Source organism: Miniopterus natalensis, chromosome 13 (assembly GCF_054644295.1).
Source record: "Miniopterus natalensis isolate mMinNat1 chromosome 13, mMinNat1.hap1, whole genome shotgun sequence".
Lineage (NCBI taxonomy): Eukaryota > Metazoa > Chordata > Mammalia > Chiroptera > Miniopteridae > Miniopterus > Miniopterus natalensis.
The window spans coordinates 63,114,584-63,130,903 of NC_142093.1; the positions used below are offsets into that span (position 1 = coordinate 63,114,584).

The 16,320-nt window shown below is 48.8% G+C and overlaps 1 protein-coding gene across 1 annotated transcript in view; it reads right to left on the bottom strand.

Annotated features, from left to right (window-relative positions):
• The window catches only part of IL18RAP (interleukin 18 receptor accessory protein), a 25,564-nt gene extending 10,231 nt beyond the window's left edge, over window positions 1-15,333 (bottom strand). The window contains 5 exon segments of the mRNA XM_016207172.2: window positions 351-416; window positions 4,143-4,293; window positions 14,268-14,451; window positions 14,549-14,870; window positions 15,264-15,333. Coding sequence (XP_016062658.2) covers window positions 351-416; window positions 4,143-4,293; window positions 14,268-14,451; window positions 14,549-14,870; window positions 15,264-15,333 — 793 coding nt within the window.
• Window positions 15,334-16,320: the final 987 nt, after the last annotated feature.

Consider the following 16,320-nt stretch of genomic DNA (forward strand, 5'->3'; position numbering starts at 1 on the left):
GGACCTAGTATATATAATATATATAACCACCTGCTCCTGCTGTGAGTAAGAAAGAATGTAAAATCCATTGGTCATGTCAAATGCAGCAACCACCTAATATGAACTATCTTATATTTCTCAATGTAACCTTGTAAGGTCAGTTGAATTCTGCCTTTTTACAGATTTAAAAACTGAGACTTAGAAAGATTAAGTGACTGTGTAAGGTCACAGCACTAGATGGCGGCTGAGTCAAGATCCACACCCAGTTCTGTCTGACTGGAATTCGATTCTCTTTTCCTTACATCACATCACTGTTGGACCAGCTCTCGGAATCACAATATCATTCAAGGGTGGTGGTTCTGCCTCCTTACCAAGTTCTACTTCCAGGATGTCCTTGACAGGCTCCAGAATATCCGGCTTGAGAGTAGTGTCTTTCACTGACAGATGAGAATAAAAATCATTATTTGCGTTGGGGAATCCGACTGCCTGCTTGCTGGACGTGTGTGTGCATGGTCACACTTAGACATAAATATTTTGGAGCTGTCTCTGCAGCTTTTATTTATATTCCATAGGCTAGAAACTCAGGTTTCCATGTGAAAAACAAGCTTCTAAAAATGACTGTGCCATCAGGCTGCAGGTGCCAGCAAAACACTAGTTTTGGATAAATCCGTATCTGCCCGGGTGCATTTCCTTCCACGCCAGCCCTGCGCACCCATCGCAGACCCGAGCCCCCCCCACTTCTGCAAGCCTGCTTGTTAGTGCCACATGGCTGAGTGACCCAACACGAAGGAGAGCCCCCTGAGAAAAGGCACAAGTCAGCCAGGCCTTACATTCATGGTTTGTTTCAAAATAAAGTCCAGCCTTTCAATAGTCATTTTTTTCTCAACTTCCTGCCAACTTTCAAACGTGCCTCCATTGTGAAACTTCCCCTAGAAGGTGCCCGGTGCTGGTGCTTATCGCCTCCCCTTCCCCCCCCCTGGAGCCTGGCTTTGCCCCCTGCACTGGAGCTGCTCTGGGTAAAGCCACCAGCAGCCTCCTGGCACTGAAGCCCGCTGCGCACAGCTGAGCGCTCCACCGCGCACTCCTCCGGCCCTGGCGCGCCCTCGGGGCCTCTCCTCCTGGGCTGGGGCTCCTGTTCCTCCCTGCTCGCCTCTCTGCTCCCTTCTCTGTGCCCCCTGCGGCTCTCACTTCTCTTCCCCGCTCTCCCCCTGGGGCCTCCTGCTCTCCTCTCCCTGGGCAGTGCGGCTCACTCTAGGCATGTTCGCTGCGGGAGGGAGAACAGGGTCCTTGGTCCGTTCTTGGTCCTTGGAACGGTCCCTCTCCTACATCATCACGTTCGCTCCCTCTGCCGCCTCCTCCCGCCCTTCCCGGACGCCCACTGAGTGAGCCGGGAGCTCTGCCTTCCCAGGCCCAGCGACCAGCTCGGCCTCGCCCTTGGAGGCCCTGCATGGCCCAGTCCTTCAGAGGCTTTCGTCACTGCGCCCTGGGAGAGTGCTCCTTCGTCCCCACACCCCTGCTCCATCTCCTTGGGGGCTTCTCCTCGCCCCCTCTCCAAGTGCCGGAATGTTCTCTCTTCTTTCTGTACGCACTCCCCAGGCAACCTCGTTTAGGACTTTTGCTTTACATACTATGTTGGCCACCATCACATTCACATCTCCAGCCCCAACTTCTCCAGAGCTGTTTATCCAAATACCTACTTGTCGTCACGATTTGGATGACTTCAGGCGTGATACACGGTGGGGCAAAAGTAGCTTTACAGTTGTGAGTGTTGTGCTATTTCTGTCGAAGCAACTGCAACCCCCTTTGCCGAGTCTGAGCTCTATGTCTTCCTCAGACCTTGTCCTTTCCGGCCTTTTCTGTCTCATTAAATGGTGCCACCATTGACCAACTTATCCCGGCCAGAAAACGAAAACATTCTTGATGTCTCTCTTTCTCTTATCTTCCCGATAAAATCCGCCATCATGCTCTATTTATGTATCCAAAAGCCATTTCTCACCACCTCTGCTAATTCTATTCAAAGAGCAACCAGAGACATCTCGGAGGGACAGACGAGCCTGGCGCTCTCCCACCGCACCTCCCACGGGCCCGTCGGCTGCCCCGGCCCCGCTGGCCCATCCTGTCCTCCCGCAGCAAACGACAAAAGCCCACCGAGCGGCCCAGCTGCAGCCTCGCTCTCACTTGGGCCCACCCCTTGCCCTCGTCTTCACTGCCAACTTCCAAACCCTTTCAGACCTACTCCTGACTATTTCTCGGGTCCACGCTCTTCCCCCCAACCCCGCCGCGTTCCCGGTCAGGGCGGCCGTCTGCGCTGCCTGCTGCACCCCGGCAGCCTCCCAACTCTTTTTCCCGTCTCCATTCTCGCCCCCAAGTCCACTTTCCACACAGCAGACAGTAACCTTTCTCAAATACAAATCTATTCATGACACTCTTCTGCTTAGGACCCTCCGAGGCTCCCTACTGTTCCTTGGATAACGTCCGTCCTTCCTGAGCAGTGTGACGTCTGCCTTATTTCCAGACACTCGCCCTTACTGACCTTGCCCTCCCTGGACCTCACCGTCCTCTCACCTCCGGGCACTAGCTCTGCTGCTCCCTCTGGAACAGCCTCTTTCCCACCTCCATTGGACTGATTTGTTCTCCCCTCAGTTCTCCCTTTGGACTCTGTATGCCCAGGTTCGGGTGTGGGGGGCCCTCCATGCGCCCCACGTTTTCTCCACTCGCCACATGGTCTTGCGGCAACCTGCTCCTTCCCTGTCTGCCCCACAGAATGAACCCATTCTTACATCCTTAGCGCCAAGCCCTGTGCCCGACACATACCAGATTTTCAACACATATCTGTGTGAGAATGAACAAATAAAAGACGGAATGAGCACCTGAGGAAGACAGTAACGATGACAGACAGGCTTGATTGAAAGAGTGCAACAGATGTTGCAAGGAGTCTTTGGGGAAACAGGAACGCAGATCCTGCCCCTGGGAATTTGATGGGCTGTGTGGTCACACATGAGTAAAAGAGCAATCACGCATCACCCGAGGGGCAAGCGGTGCGAGTGGGTTATTTGCACCCCATCTTCTCGTCCGAGGGACAACCTAATAGAAACTTAAATCACTGAGACCTGAAGCCTTGAAGAGCGCAGGGCTCATGTAGGCAGGGTGTTGGGCCTGGCTTCAGGGTGCCCATGTGGACTGTATCTCACAACAAAAAGGAGGTAAAACTGATTAATGCATTTCCAAGAGATAAACCAACCATTCTGCAGCTGTTTAACACAAAACATGAACGACCAGCTTGGTTATGCTTTGACACAGGCCATGCTTAGATTAACTACGTGCTACCATTGATTCATACTGACACTTGCAGATCTAGTAGGAATGGCCCGAGGGAAAGGCTGGGCCAAAAAATAGAGATGTCTTGGGACAATAAACCCAAAGGGCCAATAAACATGACAAAATATTCAACTTCATTAGTATTCAAGAAATGTAAATGGATATAAATAAAAGAGACCCACGTGGCAGCAGTAAAAAGCAGTCTGAAGACACCAAGTGTTATTTAGGAGTAATAGAGACCTGTCCATCACCGATGACGGTGTAAACGGGCAGACGATACCTCAGAATAGTGCAGGTGCTTATAACACAAATCACGTTTTATAACATAGACAATATTCTGTTTTATGAATGGATACATACAAATGTAAAAAAGGCATAAAAAGAAAGAAAATAAACATAAAACTAAACTACATCTGGAAGGGAGGGAAGGGAAGAGATGGCGGCATGGGCCTCAAGCTGTGCCTGCGATGTTTTGTTTCTTCAAAGAAAATGCAAGATTTCAAGCCGTGGAAAATGCTAACAGTATTAAAGCTGGTGTGCAGGTGTCAGTTATTTCAGTGTGTGGGTTATTAACCCTGTTCTTTTAATTTATTATAAAAACAAACCAGGGATCAATGCATGGAAAACCCAACTTGTGGTAACTTGAACATGAGCCTTCCCTGGAGAACGGAATCCAGGTGATGGGAAAATTAATGTTCAACAATATTCAAAGGTGTACACGACTACAGTGTATGTCTATCTTTTTCGTTTTCCAAAAAGGAAGAAATTACTAAGCTACAGAAAGATAATTTTAATTGGGTGATTGGGGTCCAAATCTGGGATCTTGGAACCAAAATCTCACTTACCAATGGTCTTCACTTGAACAACAGCTCTAACTGTCCATGAACTTGCATCTTCCGACTGAGTATAATCACAAGCATACAGGCCCTGGTGATAGTGATAAATTTCATCCAGGAGCATTGGGTTGCTCTTTTGCTCAGAGAGTAGTCTTCCATTCTAATCCAAGAGACAAGGAAATCAAATAAAGTTCTTTAACCAGAGAATTGTTATAACTATTAATTGCACCTTTCAAAAAACTTCACAATTTTGAACCAGGGAAGGGGAAAGTCAGTCTGAGATCAGGACATAACAATCACACCCAGAAGCTATGAAGAAATTTCTGTTCAAAAATTGCATTTGTAAAATTCTTTCATTATGTATTTTAAATACAATTACATTGTGTGTGGAGATCAGGACACTTGATCAGCCCACTAAGATGTATTTTTTTTTTTAATTTATCTTTATTGAAAGCACTATGGTGTCCCATTCCCCCCCCCCCATGACTCCCTCCACCTCACTCCAACCCTCTCCTCAGGCCTTCACCCCGTCATTGTCCCTGTCCATGGGTTATGCACATATGCATATAACTTCTTTGGTCAATCTCCTCCCACCCTACACCCTCCTTCCCTCTTCCCTCCGAAATATGATTGTCTGTTGCATGCATCAATGTCTCTGGATCCACTTAGTTTGTCAGATTCTTTTGTTCATTAGCTTCTTCTTAAAGAAGATCCTTCAACTTTTCCTGTAGTGCTGGTCTGGTGGTGATGAACTCCTTTAGCTCTTTCTTATCCGTGAAGCTCTTTATCTGACCTTCAGCTCCAAATGATAGCTTTGCTGGGTAATCTTGGTTGTAGGTTTTGTTTTTCATCACTTTGAATATTTCTTGCCACTCCCTTCTGGCCTGCAAAGTTTCTGTTGAGAAATCAGCTGACAGTCTTATGGGAGCTCCCTTGTAGGTAACTAACTGCTTCTCTCTTGCTGCTTTTAAGATTCTCTCTTTGTCTTTAACCTTTGGCATTTTAATTATGATGTGTCTTGCTGTGGGCCTCTTTGGGTTCCTCTTGTTTGAGACCCTCTGTGCTTCCTGGACTTGTAAGTCTATTTCTTCCCCAGGTAGGGGAAGTTTTCTGTAATTATTTTTTCAAATAGGTTTTCAATTTCTTGGTCTCTTTCTTCTCCTTCTGGTACCACAATAATATGAATGTTGGGCCTCTTGAAGTTGTCCCAGAGGCTCCTTATACTATCTTCATATTTCTGGATTCTTTTTTCTTTTTGCTCTTCTGGTTGGGTGTTTTTTGTTTCCTCATGTTCCAAATTGCTGATTTGATTCTCAGCGTCCTCTACTCTATTGTTGATTCCCTATGAATTATTCTTCATTTCAGTTCGTGTAGCCTTCATTTCAAATTTGTACTTTATTATGTCATTGATGATCTCACTACTTTCTGTAATAGTCTCACTAATATCCTTGAGCATCCTTATAACCGTTATTCTGAACTCTGTATCTGTTAGTTTGCTTGGATCTATTTCATTTAGTTCCTCTTCTAGAGATTTCTTCTGTTCTTTCTTTTGTGACATGTCTCTTTGCCTCCACATTTTGGCTGCTTCCAGGTGTTTGTTTCTATGTATTAGGTAGAGCTGCTATGTCTCCTGGAATTGGTAGAGTGGCTTTGTGTACTAGGTGTCCTGTAGGGTCCAGTGGCTCAGCCTCCCCAGTCACCTGAGCTGGGCCTTCTAGGTGCTCCCCTGTGTGGGCTGTGTGCACTGTCCTGTTGTAGTTGAGCCTTGGTTGCTGTTGGCATCACTGGGAGGAACTGATCCCCAGACCAATTGGCTGTGAGGACCAGCTGCAACTACAGCCAAAGAGCTTCTGTGCTGGAGACACCCCTATGGGGCAGGATTTACTTCAGTGGAGCTTTGGTGTTCACCAAGTGAGCCCCTTGAGTGTGTCACTCGTGGATGTGGTAGGGCTGTAATCCAGCGTGGTCGAGTCTGACCACCAGGTGCACTGTCTCTGGGGCCTCCCGGGAGGTGCAAAGTCAGCCTCTGCCTGTGCCTTGCCCAGGGCCACCCAGCATGAGCTACACAGCAAACCGTAGTTGGCTGCTACTTGTGCTGGGCTTGGAGGTGCCCAGGAGAGGCCCAGCTATGAGCCAGTGCAGCTGCCGCTAGTGCCAGGCCTGGGGCCGCTTATCAAGCCGCATGGGGCAGCTGCTGCTTGTTTGAGAGATTTTAGGAAAGTCCTAAGCATGGGGCTCAAGAGGCCACTTGCACAGAAAAGCCCCTGGAAATGGCCCGCATGAGCTGCAGGTGGGGAGGGGCGGGGCCTCCGGGAACCACGGGGCGGGGCCAAAGGTGTGAGTCAGGTGCTGGGATTCAAATATGGCGCCTGCCTGCCGGCTGTGTGTGGGGAGGACTCCCCACAGGAGCCATGGCCTCCGCCAGCCCTTCTGCCTGGGAGGAAGCCGCCCTCCGCCTCTCGCCCGGATCTCAGGCAGGTTAGTTCCTCCCGAGTGTCCCGGGTCCTTTCAGGCTGCTGCCCGGCGCTGGGCTCAGAGGGAGCATCCGAGGGAGTCCATGCCGGGCCCTTTACAGGAGCTGCTGGGGCTCTCACGGCCTCCGAGACCCTCAGCCACAGTCCTGCTGGTTTCACAGCCCGGAGTTGTGGGGACGTCTCTTCCCGGTCCTGGAGCCCTGCTGTGGGGCTGGGACCCCTCGCTCCTCCGGGAAACCTCCTCCGCTGAGATTCCCTGCCGGGTTTACTCTGCGGCACCGGGTGAGGGCCTGCGGCCACGTCTCTGCAATTCAGCCCCAATCAGCCCGGGTCTCTGCCCCTCCTCCCGCTCTCGGTCTTCTTCAGCTCCCTGGTTGCAGGGCTTCTGTTCAGCTGGATTTTAGGAGGTTCTGATAATGGTGGTTCTGTATTTTAGTTGTAATTTTGATGTGGTTGCGGGAGGCGGTGGGTGCAGCTGGTACCTACGCCACCAGCTTGTTTCTCTCTCACTAAGATGTATTTAACTTATTATTTTCCAAAGCATGGCTCAGGGCCCTGAAAATATTCTAGAAAACTCATCATGTTCTAAGTAGCTAATACCGAAATGATTTAAAAAAAACATATGTGTTGCCCAGCTGGCCTGGCTCAGTGGTTGAGCATCGCCCTATGATCCAGGAGGTGGAGGTTCGATTCCAGGTCAGGGCACGTGCCTGGGTTGTGGGCTCGATGGTCCCCAGTAAGGGGCGTGCAGGAGGCAGCAGATGAATGACTCTCTCTTTGATGTTTCTCTCTCTCTCTCCCTCTCCCTTCCTCTCTCTGAAATCAATAGACATATTTTTGAAAAACAAGAAAAGACAAACACCACAAAAAAAATGTTTATATGTCTGAAAATTGATGCAGATTTTCTGTATATGGGGCCAATATAAAGCTTCCTCTTTAAATAAATTTAACTTTAATAAAATAATAAAATTTAAATTAAAAATATTAAGTACATAAATATGACAAATAATGACTGATGATTGGAAAACAGTTATTTAACTCATAGTGGACCCAAAGTCGTATGAGGACTGAAACAGATTATGAACATTTCTCTCCCTCTCTTGGAATCTATCAGCAACGCTCTTTTGCCCTTAAAATAAAGTCTAAAATTCTTTACAGTGTGATCTTGCCATTCCTTCCCAGACTCATTTCCTGCTAGTGCCCTTCTACCACTTGCCATTTCCTAAATAACCATGTTCTTTCTCAGCCCATGCACTTGCATGCCTCCCACCACCTCTCCCCAGTGGGAGGCTGCTGCTCAAGCTTCAACCCCCAATCAAGAGTAACTCTCCTGGAGATAAGTTGTCAGGCATCACTACATGCTCCCCGAGCAGTGAGCTCAGACCTCCATCATCGTGTGTACCCTTGTATAGTAATTATGTGATGTGTTTAGTGTTTAGGTGTCTCCTTTTCTGGAGTTGTGGAGAGCAGTCTTTTTGCCAAGACATATACCTGGTCCTGGACACACCGGGTGGAATAAACACGGGCCCTTTCTCTCAGGGAGACTCAGTCTCAGAATGCAGGCCCTGAGTAGTAAGCCAGAGTTTATGCACTCCAGGGCTCTGACTCACTTATAGGGAGCAGGAGGGCCCCTCTGGGCCAACCAGAGCTTTGGAGATTATGGAGGATTCAGTCAACTAAAGGGAAGTATCATTTTAAGGACATTTGGAGCAAAGCATGTATATGGGAAGTCAGGCCAAGGGGAAGGGGCTGATGTTGGATATTGGGCTCCAGTCTGTGGCAGGTGGCCAGCAGTAGGGTGCTCTTTGTCAGTGATGAGTGATACGAACACATTAGTATACTTTTTTTAAAAAATAGCAACTCAGTGTGAAAGGTCTTATAAATGTAAGCAAACTCTATCATAATCACTATTGTATCACGAGGAGCTGGGACAGAGTAAGAGCTCATTAAGTGATGCTGAATGATTGTCACTGTGCCGATAGTCGTGTAGCCCTGAGCCATCTCGTGGTCCACGGCTTTCTAACTTCCAGCTAAGGGTACAAGGAGCATCTCTCACCACTGCAGGTAAAAGAAAAGAGAGAAACAACAGCAACAAAGAAATAATGATAAGAGCCTGTTAGCCATATAGATTACAATGTTCTTTCTCATATATCATTTCATATGACCATCCAAAGGCTTCTCTGGCTAGGTTTGCATAGATCCTGTTTTCCATTTTACAGATGAGAAATCTGAGCTTCCGGACTTTGCGTTTTGGTCTGTAACACAGAGCTAGTCAGTGAGAGGACTGAAAATGTATCTAAAGTAGTCTGATTTGAGTTTCAGGTTCTGATTGAAGAATTTCCCTTGCACTTTGCTTGCTGACTTGTAGGGTAAGGGATCCACCACTCCAAGTCTCTGGTGTGGTTCTTGTGGCTCAAGAAGGAATGTCCAGTAGGTTGGCCAGCAGCCCAAGGTGGGGGCAGAACTGGCTGGAGAGGCAGCTACAAGAGGGAAGTAAGTCAAGGCCAAGTGGTGGGACAGACAAGGTTAAACAATCTATCAGCTGATCTCCTTTAAAAGGAAGGTTAGAACATGGGATAAAATTCCGAGACAGAATTCTGCAGAACACTGTAATAACATACAAAGAACAGAAATTAGAGTGGAGGTGTGGACATCCCATGAGGAGGTGATAGGGAGAAGGTGCGGAGTTATAACTAAGACCTTGGCCAAGCCACAAGGAAGACGGGTGAGAACAAAGCGGACCTGGTGTTTTCATAAAAATGTCAGTATGGCTCAATATGTGCCAGTAAGACTATAGATGGAACAAAAAGGAAACATCAAAGAAAAGAAATAAGCAATTTGTGTTAAGAATAATTAATAATTATAATAGTCCAATCACAAATGATTCAAGTAGGAAACAGAGGGGCTAATGGGGCTGTACAGGGAATTCTTTGTTTTGTTCAGATGTAAAAACAAATACCGAAGGAGGAGCATCTCAGTGTGAACCTGCACGCAGTGTCAGTGAGCCCAAGAGAACTGAGGTATGAAAGCTGAGGACCCTAAAAGGACTTTTATTTTATTTATTTTTTTTAGCCTCACCTGAGGATGTTTTTCCACTGATTTCTTAGAGAGAGTAGAGGGGAGAGAGAAGGCGGGGGAGAGAAACATCGATGTGAGAGAGACACATAATTGGTTGCTTCCCACACGTGCCCCGACCGGGGCCTGGATCGAGTGTGCAAGGTACATGCCCTTGATCGGGAATCGAATCCACGACCCCTTCTGTGAGCTGGCTGATGACACTAACCGCTGAGCAAAACTGGCCAGGGCCGAGGATATTTTTTTAATTGATTTTAGAGAGAGAGGAGGGAGGGAGAGAGAAAGAGAGAGAGAGAGGAATCTATGTGAAAGAGAAACGTTGATTGGTTGCCTCCTATATTTGCCCCACCAGGGATCGAACCCACAACCTATGCAGGTGCCCTGACTGGGAATCAAACCCACAACCTTTAGGCGTGTGGGACGACGCTCCGACCAGCTGAGCCGCCTGAAAGGGCTTTTAAAGGTATGTGCGGAGCAAGGAGAGGGACACAACAAAGGGCTCAGCCGCCCGGGGCAGTCACGATATTTCACTCTGATGTCACCAACCCGCTGCGCTGCCGGCAGTCCTGCCACTGCAGGGCACGCGGTGCACACTGTTACTCTGTGTGAAGCGTGCTCCCTGGGGCTGGGCAGCACGGGCGTCCTTGCCCGGGCTTTGGGACCTGGTCTCGGAGGACTGCCAGCATCTATATCTCAAGACCCGTCTTCCCTGGTAGACTTGATGTTTCCATGTCCGTTTAGTGACTCATTGTGTCCAGCTCTGTATGTGTCACCTCTTCTCACTCCTAATTGAATTAGCTGCTACTTTCTCCAACTTGGTAAATACTATGAATTTAGTTTGAGCCAGAAAGTCCCAAAATGTGATAGTCATCTCTTTCACACCCTCTAGTTGAAGCATTTTATCTTTTATTTTATTCCTTGAAAATATCTCTAGGGTCCACCATCTTCTTTCTACTCCCAATGATAAGTCCCCGGATCAGGACTTACACGTGTAAACTTCAAGCCCATCAACAGAGACGCGGTGACAATGCCCCGTAACACAGCTACAGCCCGCATCTGCAGCCTAACCCTAAGGGCCAGGCAAGGCCCCGCCTCCACGCGCGGAGCAGCTCCCCGTGCCCGGGACGCGCCTGCATGCTTCTGCTTCTGTTGTCCAGCTGCACTTTCCTGCCAAGGGAAGCTGCACGGTCCCTTGCAGTCAACTGACAGCCTTCTACTTATACATAAATTCTCTACTAATACTTATCTTTTAACGGGAAAAGGTATGTTATAGAGATTATAGACTGATGAGCTAAATGTCAATCCCTAGCCAAAGTCCTGAATGAATCACTACACAGAGGGTTTGTGAACGCTTAGAAAAGAAAAGGTGGCTGCTATCAGCCGCTTGCTTTCATTACCTTCCAGGATAAAATGGTTAGACCAAAGGCTTAGAGGAATACAGCAGACGCACTATATCTTAACTGTAGGAAGTCGTTCAGAAAATACTCTCACGATCTCCTTTTTAAACAAAATGGGCACGTGTGGCCACGCGATTCAACACTGAGCGCCTTCTCTCGTTAGCGGAGCAGCAGTGCCCTGCCCTCCCCCCCACCGAGCTGCGGGTTGATGGGCCGCAGGTGACCTGAGGGCAGCTCAAGGTCAGCAGCTGAGAGCTGTGCTCAGTGCCAGGCAGCTCCGCAGTTTCACTGAGTGCTTCGGCGAGGACCTGCCATGCCTGCCTCTCATCTACAAGGCCCATAAGTACAGAGGTGACAGTGAACATGCTGCACTTCAAAGTCAGAACTCCAACATTTCCACATGTAAAATGATGGGCTAAAACCGAGAAATTACAGTTTAATCGGAGTGAATGTAAAGTCATAAACGTGGGTTATAAATTCCACCCTATTATCACAAAACTGAATTGGTCTAATTGCAGTTCTTGTGAAAAAGGCCTACCTGCCAACTTAGAGTGACTCGACCCCACCAGAAGCCGTCCCCAGGCTCACACAAGCCTGACTGGCGTCAGGGGCGGGGCACTGCTCAGAGCAGGAGGCAGCGGCGCTCTGTTCTCAGTGCTGGTGAGACGGCACGTGGGTCGGAGCCTTGAACCCGAGCAAGGAGGTTGCCCCGATTTCGAGAGGTCTGACATTTAACCATGAGAACTACCAAATGGGCCAGTGTATCGGCCTTGGAAACAGGTTTCAAGAACCGAATCCGAATGATCCCTACCTCTTCCCGACTTGGAATCACACTAGCCTCTGGTCCAGCCTGGTCACCACTCCCAGCAGTTCCCCCTGTCACTAGGCACAGAGCAGCCAACAAGTGCCAGCAGCAGCCAGGGGGCGGCCCGCAGGAAGCGGGAAGGGGAAGCGCAGGTCTGCGTGGGCTCGAAAAGGCTGGCAGCCACTTCAGCACTGTGGCGAGCTGCTGTGGCACATGCGTGAGGTGGTCCTAACCACCAGTGGCAAAGCCACTCACAGCTCATCTGACTGCCGGGAATTCAGAGTCTTTCTCATTGACTTTGCTGTAATTTTGCCCATGTCAAATATTTTCTCGGCCAATGAACACAAAATGTCCTCTCATTGAAGTTTCTTTATGCCAAGGTTATTTTTTCATTATGTTTTTAGAAATTAAGAAAACAGAAAAATATTAGTAGAATAAATAATAAATGTTTCACTTCAATTCCAACTTCTCAATCATTAAATATTTCAATCAAGAACTCCAAGCCTACATCTTTTTGACACGTCTATTAAAAGTGTTTTGGAAACTTCAGAGACACCAGCGTGTGGCTCTGTTTTAGGGTATTCTAGACACCGCAGGTCATCCCTGGGGAGCAGCTTCACAGGGTTCAGGAGCACCAGGGTTTCGCCGTCTGTCTGCTTCAGTGTCGTCTGCTGTAGATGGCTTAGGTGTGAGTCACCTGCCACCTGAGCACCTGGGTTTGCTTGAAGGAAAGGGGCATTAGGTGCTATTTCCTGCCTAATGTCATCACTGGCAGTAGCCACTGCTCCGTGAGGTCTGTGAGTGCCAGGCATGCGAGTATCTGTGTGTGTACATGTGGGTATGCGTGTGCACACACACACGGGCCATGCATGAAACATAACCTAAACCATGGCCTCTTCAAAGCTGCATCGGAAGGTGCAGTTTGAACAACAGCCATTTGCCTATTTTTAGAACAGATGCCTCGTCACCAGTGAACCCATCCCAACATTTGCAGTCAAGGCCCTAGAGGAGTGAAATCAGGTTTCCTCTTGTAAATGTCAGACAGCCTTAGGGCTTCACTGACAGGAGCAATATATGCAGAAAGGTGGCAACTGCTCTGGCTTGGGCTCGCCTGAAAGCGAAAATAAGCTTTCATTTCAGGGATGAGCATTTCATCTGAAAAGCAGGGGCGAGCCTGCTTCACTGGGCCGGGATCAGCCTACCTTGACAGAGCCAGGCAGCGGTCACCAGCTCACACATACTTTTGAACCAAGGGAAGCTTGGTTCTTAAGAGAGAACTGAAAATAATGAACAGAACCATTGACTCTTCTTACCTCATTTTAGAGGTTATGAAATTAATATTTCTGAAATTGGGAATTTTTGAAGTCAGCAATTTTCAGTGTCACTTTAAAATACAAATGTGAGACCTTAAGCATCATCCCAAACAGTTATTTCTACAAAGGCCATAGTAACACCTGTCCACATATTGTCACCAGGTCTCAAGAGAACTGGGTGAGGAAATGCTTCCCGCACCAGGCACTGCACCCGTCTCCACAGCGACGTCTGGAGTACACAGCACACAAAACCAGTGGCACACGGACTGCCTTCTTGACTTCAGTCAGTGACAATTTAAAATGATATTTATATTAACAAACAGGCATATTTAAAAGTCAACTTTAAAGTTTTACATGATTTTTGAGGCGAAGTCCCAGACCTTAAACAACGATTGCAAGTGTAGAGGGCAATTTAAATTCTATTCCCTGATTCCATCACGCAGGAGTCACTGGCAGTGGCCACACCCAGCTGTATACCTGCCAGCACTTGGTGTAACTAAAACACAATGAAAACGTGAAGTGTTTCTGTTATGTTTACTCACATGTGGTTTATAATTCAGTCCTTATGAAACTTGCCTTTTCCTGTTCCCCGTTCCCTTTCCTCTTAGTGTTCTTGCACTCCCTCCTCACTGTCTCACCTGTCGCTCAGGGCCACCCAGTGTTTGCCTTGGTCTCCGCCTAGGAGAGTGTTCTACTCTGGAGTCTTTGGGAGACCCTTCTTCTCGCTTGCGGGGTGCTCCCTCCCCTTAGCAATGCTCATTGTTTTCCAAAGGAGGCAAATGGACTGTGGCCGTCTGCATTAGCAGATGTTGTAAGTTTACGTCTTACTTCACACAGATATACTTGACTTTTAGCAGTTTCCCTGGCACCATCTAATAATTGGAATATCTGTCTCGGTGGCTACCTGGGGCAAAGACCATTTTAGAATGTGGGGTCTTCTTTGTAGGCACAAGGCCAGCCTTTGGAAAGCTCTAGACCGTGGACCCTGAAACCCACGTTTCTATATCCTGACAGAGATGTTACCATTTAAAACCATACTCTTGCATGAGTTTTGGAAAAGTCACTCTTACCTGGTACCAGGTCACCTTTGGACTCTGTGGGTCTCTTTGGCAGCCGAGACTGGGGCAGTAAATAGAGGCAGTGCTACCAAGAAGAAGGTATTGCTTATGTGGTACTGAGCTCATGCAGGAGACGTTTGTCTTGGGCTTAACTTCTAAGACCATCTTAACACAACAGGCCTCTTCCTTGGGGCTCCTAGGATAGTCAACAAGGTCCTGTGAACATAGATATTGTATACGGGTAATATAGGATTTGGGAATGTTTTCAGATAAGAATTGCATTTGGGACATACCTAATCCTGGGTGTACAAATATATGACCCAGCACTGTTCATCTCCATGGTCAAAAAATGCAGAGTAATCTTGTCCAGGGTGATGTGAGAATCGTTTTTAGTAATTTCCCTTAATGCACCTCCGTTCTGAGGTTGTAGGTACCACTGGACATCAGATAGGTCCTTACTACCACTGCAGGGCAGGTGTTCAGGGCCTTGGGTTGGTGAGAGCGGATTTCTGTGGTAGAAATGGGATCTCTGTGGCTCTGGTAAGTCACAAAATAACACAAACTGCTCCTCACTCTTTGCAGAATACATCCAAAGAAATTTTTTGGTGGAGCAACCTGAAAACCACAATAAACAAAGCAACACAGAAATGCATTAGAAGGTGAAACCCTGACTTATACTTACAAAGAGGGGCTGCATGCATTTGCACTGCACGGGCCCGTTTTGTAGGAAAAGGGAAGTGCCCCTCCTAGCGTGGTCCCAGGGCCCCAGGGCCCCAGCGCCGGCGGTGGCAGAGGCCGCGGGGAAGGCGCCCGCTCCCCCGCCCCTGGGCTCCCCCTGGGGGGCGGTCCCCAGGCTTGGAACCAGCTGGAGGCTGCCCGCCCCCCGCCCCGTCGCCTCTCCCCGCGCCCATCGCCAGTCATGCGTCAGCTACTGAGCTGTCAAATTATCTGTCACTTTAAACTGTGACCGCAAGCTCACAGTGTTGACATGAAAAGCGAAAACCCTACCTGAGACGTTAAATCCTTTAGCTCTCCCGCCTGTGACAAGCCAAAGAAACATCCATCCCAAATAGAGCATTGCTCTGCCTGGCTCCTGTCATCCCGCCACAGCCAGGGCGGCGCTGCCCGGCGGGCCTCTTCCTTTCTGTGACTGAGGTGCGGAGTGAAATCGGAACTTGTGACCAAAGTCCCACAGGAAGCTCTGACGGGCAGGCCCGTCACACAGCAGCCTCTGCGGGGCCCCTCACACGTCTGGGGGCGGCGGGACGCGGGGCGCCCACGGTGGCCTGGAGCTGCGCCCTGCCCTGTGCCCTGGGCTCCATCTCCTCACGGAACTCTCCTTGCCACGCTCTCACCCGGCATGTCCACGCCCATGAGTAATTTGGAAAGAGTTAAGTGAAATATCTCCTGGGGAAAGGAGAAAACAGGCTCAAGTTGAATGAAAACGTTAGATTCCCCACGCTCAGGGCAGCTGGCGGCCTGCCCGTGGGTGTGTGTCGGAGGCTCTCCGCTCGCTACTAGTTTGTAATAACTGAGGGAACAGAGGCTGCTTGACTCTCTGTGCCTCACCTACAAAGAAAACACTGTTGCTGGATGGCATTCCTACCAATCCTCTGAACATGGGGTGAGCAGGGCCCCGAGAGAGAGTGAGACCCTGCGCTGTGTTCCCGGTGGTTTTGTCCCTTGCTGGTGCGGTGGTCCTGGAATTTTCAAATCATTTACAGGACATGAGAGAGAAAGATGCCGGGAGGGGGTCCTAACAGAATACCAAAGACTGGCTGGTTTATGAACAAGAGGAATTTATTTCTCACAGTTCGAGAAGCTGGGTAGTCGGTCCAAAATCAAGGCAGCCGCATGATTAGTCCTGGTTCATAGCCAGTGCTTTCTCGGGGTGACCTCGCTCTGTGGAAGGCGTTAGAGATCTCTCTGGAGTCCCCTTTATAACACGAATCCCATTCATGGAGGCTCCACCCTTATTATCTAAGCACCTCCCCAAGGCCCCACCTCTGATACCCTCACTAGGGGATCATCTTGGAGGGTTAGGATTTCGACATATAAATCTGGA